The following is a 4,378-nucleotide window of genomic DNA, read 5'->3' as shown; positions in this document are numbered from 1 at the left end:
AGCTATAATTATTATCATGTCATTTAACAATGTGTATATTATTACGTGTGTATAATATTTTATATAATATGATTTTTTAAATAATATATCAAAAATATGTAAATGTATGGTCAACTACAATTATTATATTTGGCTAGAATCTTCACATGAGTACTGACAATCTTCGTAGGTCCTTGTCGTTTGTGTATATTATCTATACCTCTACAGTCTCGTAGACTGCTGATTTCATTTCTGTGGCAAATATTAAGATTCCTAATCTTTATCTATTTCTCTCGAATGCAATGAAATTATTTAATTAATCGTTTAATAAATCAGGAAAACAAAAAGTAAAAAAAAGAATTTTTAATTAAGAATATATATTACCTGCAAAGAATATTTTCTAAATTGAGAATATACTCGTCATCTTCGCACCATTTCTTCCAATTTCTGTACAATCGCAGCTCTTGTATTTCATCAAGATACTTGTGACACATATCTCTTAAGCTATGAAAATCTTACATATAAGTATCGCGTAGATCACAAGATTATTTTACGACAGAACAGTTAATATTGATTGAATGTACGAAATCTATTGAAATGGATGAATCTATTCGACTTTTATATATATTTAACTTTTTTTCTTATATAAAAATTTAACTCTCTTTCTAAACTATAAATATAATATAAAATTTTTTATAAGATTTCTTACTTTTTCTCCCACAATCCATCGGCAGACGAAGCGATGAGCCTATCACCCGATAATGGGTCTGAGATAAATCGCTGACCATCAATTTCTCGTAAACTGTAACTGTCAGAATTACAATCGCGCTGTATTAGTAAGCATTATTGTGGAAAAAAATTAAAAAATGAAAAAAGAGCGTTTACTGTTGAAAAGAATGATCGCAGATAGTTCTTAGAAGAAGCACGACCTCCGTGTCATTCAACAAATCGTCAGGCGCCATCATATTGTGAATCTCCAGCAGAGTTTCATTGATCTGAAAATAAATTGTAAAAAAAAGTGTATTAAAAAAAAATCAAGAAATTCTTACATTCTTATATATTGTATTAATATTTTATTATACTCATTTATATTGATAAAAGTATCGGTTATGTATTAATATATTATGCATTGTTGTAAATATAAAAGGATATCTAACAATAAGACTGAGTTTTAGGTGTAATGTACCTCCTCGGCGACGACTGCACACATGCTGCATCTAACGCACGCGGATGACAGATCCACGTGTAACTTGTCACATGTGCTTACGGCACAGTTATACGGGATTCGCATCACCCCGAAACCGGATGACCTGCAATCGCAATAAGGATCTACAGTGACATTCGAATCCCTCAAAGGATTATAATGAATTGCAGCGGTGTAAGCATGTTTCTCGCCGCTTTGATGAGTGCGTATTTTGCCGAGTTTCTTGAAATTGCAGCCATTCGATGTGAATGCGAGGAAAAATAGCGACAATAACACCGCTTTCAAGGACACCATCATCATGTGCGATGCATTATTCCCCAAGGATTAGCATGAAAAAATTATAAACACTAAAAAAAATAATAGCTATTAATAAAAACTATAATTTAGAATTTAAAATTCAAATTTTATTAACAAAAAAAAGTAATTTGTAATTTTTAAATTAATCTTTAATCTTTCTCTCGAAAAAAATTAATTCTTATTCTTCCTTTAATTTACATAAGATACTTACATAAGATATTCTAATATTGTTAAAATGTATATGTGTATAAACAAATAAGGTTAAAAACATAATTAATGTATCAAGAAAACGATGAAGACAGATGAAGTACGAAATTGTTTGATATTTCAAAAGAACAAACTATACATGCATCATGCATCAAAATACTGTAAGAGATTTAAAAGTTTATGCATATAAAAAATTATTTCATGATAGTGATTTTGTGCAAACAAAATTCAAATGCTGTAATTATTACTTATGAAGTGAAAAAATTTTCAATTTTAATTATTTTCGGAATAATTCTCTCCCTTTTTCGTTCTTTTTCATCATTTATATACAATGGCTGACTTGCGATTATCGCCAAGTATAGATAGCCATTTAAATGGCATTTAAATGATGATACTAAAAGAGGACACAAAAAGATAAAGAGAGAAATAAGTTCAGATGTCGTTGCTGAACAAGTTGCTTCTGTCATAAACATATAAAATACATAGAGATGGAGCATTAGCTGTCGATGTAGACAAGAAGGGTATAGATCTGAAATTGGACTTAATTAGTTCGCGCATGCGCACTTTATTTTAGCCACCAAACTATATACCGTGGTTCAGTAATCTATTATAGTATTGGATCTATGCTATGGTACATGTGATGTATATAGCATGCATATACACATTTTAGCAAAATTTTAAAAAGGTTATTTTAACATAACAACAATGCTGGCACGTCAAATTTTCTGCAAAAAACTATTGCAATATTCCTCGTGCAGCTGCGCATCCGTTCGACGTACGCAAAGCGCGAGTCAGCATGCGTTAGATACGGTTAACCTGGAAACGCGACTGCCGGTACCTATAAAGAGGCAACAACAACGGGCACCCTTTGTCAAAAATTTATTTCTCGGCGTATTTGACCATGAATTCATGTATTATCCCGAGCCGCAAACCAAGGAGAGGCATACGCGGTTCTTTGAGTGGCTCCAACCCATTGAAAAGTATATTTCGGAGAAGCTGGAAAATCCGCAGAATGCCAGGAAGGACGACATTCTGTCCCACCTGAGAGATCTGGGTGTTTTTCGGGCGCACGTGGAGGAACAGCATCTCGGTCTGAACTTAAACGAGACAGAATTGGCCAAATTAGTGGAGGTACTCAGCTGTTTTCCCTGGTTGGGTACCTACATGGTCCAAAATCACATTGTACCTGTTCATATCATCGATACAATGGCCTCGGAAGAACAGAAAGCAAAGTATTTACCGAAAATAGCGACCGGTGAAATTGTTCCCACGGTTTGCTATACTGAATCCGATGGCGGAATTAATGTACGTAGTATCAATACTATGTCAGAATTGTCAGACTGTGACACACATTATACATTGAATGGTGAAAAGTCGTTTGTAGTTAACGGACATGATTCGAATCTATTTCTTGTCTTTTCTCAAACTGGCCATTCTCAAGCAATCAGCAGTGGACATGGTGTCTTGTCTGTGTTTTTAGTAGAGCGAGATATGAATGGTATTGCCTGTAAGGACATGAAGAATCTAGTGGGACATAATAGTTCTATCTGTACAGTTACTTTTAAGGACACCAAAATTCCCAAGGACAATTTATTAGGCGACTTAAGATCTGGAAGGAATATATTGATAGATTCACTTGCACCTGGAAACAGAAACATTGCTCCACAAGCAGTTGGTATACTGAGAACTTTCATCAAGTTATTAACGAGGCATGTACTGGAAAGGAAACATCTGGATCGAAATATGCACGAATATGAATGTATTCAAGAAGTGATAGGTAGACTGTCGAGCTCCTTATATGGCATGGAGAGTATGTTGTATTATACCACTGGCATCATCGATATGTATGAAAATCAAGATTGTACAGTCGAGAAAGCTATGGTAGAGATGTATTGTGCAAACGAATGTGTAACGAGTATTTATGAGGGTCTACAAATCATTGGAGCGCAGAGTTATTTGAGGGAGAAGCCTTATATACAGATCTTCGAGGATGCATTATCTTATACATTGTTCGATTCTTATAATATCGATTCTAACATATATATATCTCTACTTGGTCTACAACATGTGGGTAAAAATTTGCGCCAACATATAATGAAGATACGAAATCCGTTTAATTATCCTCGACACATATTAAGTTGGGTCTTTGGCAAAGAATATCAATTAAATCTTCGCATCGCCGACCACCTACATCCGTCCTTGGTAAGTGGCGGTGAAACGCTAGAAATATGTATCACCAGATTACAGTCCGCCGCGGTTTTGATGTTACAACGTCACGGTAGTGAAATATCGGATCGACAAATGGAATTGCATAGAATAAGCGAATTGGCAACGAAAACGTTCGCGCTAATAACTGTCCTCTCGCGTACTTCCAGAGCGTATTGCATTGGCGTAAGAAACGCCGATTTAGATCGGCAACTAGCTAGTACCTTTGCGATTCTCACAGAAAATAGAATTAAAGCTATCGCGGACGAAATTATATTAGGAGAGTCGACTAACGGTGACAGATTGCACAAAAATATTGCCCAACTCATATATGGTAAAAAAGATTATTTTGCCGAACATCCGTTAAACAGAACTTACTAAACATTCGTCTTGTTTCGGGTTTGATTCGCTTTAGAATGCAAATATATAACATGTATAATAATTTAAAATATATGTATGTATAATAATTTTAAAAAAATAAAAAAT

General features: G+C 34.3%; 2 protein-coding genes across 2 annotated transcripts; one reads left to right on the top strand and one right to left on the bottom strand.

Moving 5' to 3' along the window:
• Positions 1-110: 110 nt before the first annotated feature.
• Positions 111-1,480, bottom strand: LOC145940956 (uncharacterized). Its single transcript, XM_083046640.1, has 5 exons — positions 1,166-1,480; positions 865-974; positions 689-787; positions 364-483; positions 111-231 (listed from the first exon to the last, which is right to left on the bottom strand). The coding sequence occupies exons 1-5, from the start codon at positions 1,478-1,480 to the stop codon at positions 111-113; spliced, it is 765 nt and encodes a 254-aa protein (XP_082902766.1).
• Positions 1,481-2,314: 834 nt separating this feature from the next.
• Positions 2,315-4,357, top strand: LOC145940498 (complex I assembly factor ACAD9, mitochondrial). The gene has a single exon (XM_083045719.1). The coding sequence runs from the start codon at positions 2,393-2,395 to the stop codon at positions 4,271-4,273; it is 1,881 nt and encodes a 626-aa protein (XP_082901845.1). The 5' UTR covers positions 2,315-2,392; the 3' UTR covers positions 4,274-4,357.
• The last annotated feature ends 21 nt before the right edge of the window (positions 4,358-4,378 follow it).

The sequence above is a fragment of the Prenolepis imparis genome, unplaced genomic scaffold (assembly GCF_030444845.1).
Source record: "Prenolepis imparis isolate NDT839.2.m4 unplaced genomic scaffold, iyPreImpa1.0 SCAF_9, whole genome shotgun sequence".
Taxonomy (NCBI): Eukaryota; Metazoa; Arthropoda; class Insecta; order Hymenoptera; family Formicidae; genus Prenolepis; species Prenolepis imparis.
The sequence above is the reverse complement of the archived record's forward strand: the minus strand, read 5'-3'. Positions and strand labels throughout refer to the sequence as shown.

Excerpts from the sequence above, each read along its gene's own strand:
- LOC145940956 (XM_083046640.1), bottom strand. The coding sequence starts at position 1,480 with ATGATGGTGTCCTTGAAAGCGGTGTTATTGTCGCTATTTTTCCTCGCA. Across the intron at positions 975-1,165 it reads GTGCAGTCGTCGCCGAGGAG|ATCAATGAAACTCTGCTGGA; the intron begins GTACATTACACC and ends ATTTATTTTCAG. Across the intron at positions 232-363 it reads TTAGAAAATATTCTTTGCAG|AAATGAAATCAGCAGTCTAC; the intron begins GTAATATATATT and ends TATTTGCCACAG.
- LOC145940498 (XM_083045719.1), top strand. The coding sequence starts at position 2,393 with ATGCTGGCACGTCAAATTTTCTGCAAAAAACTATTGCAATATTCCTCG.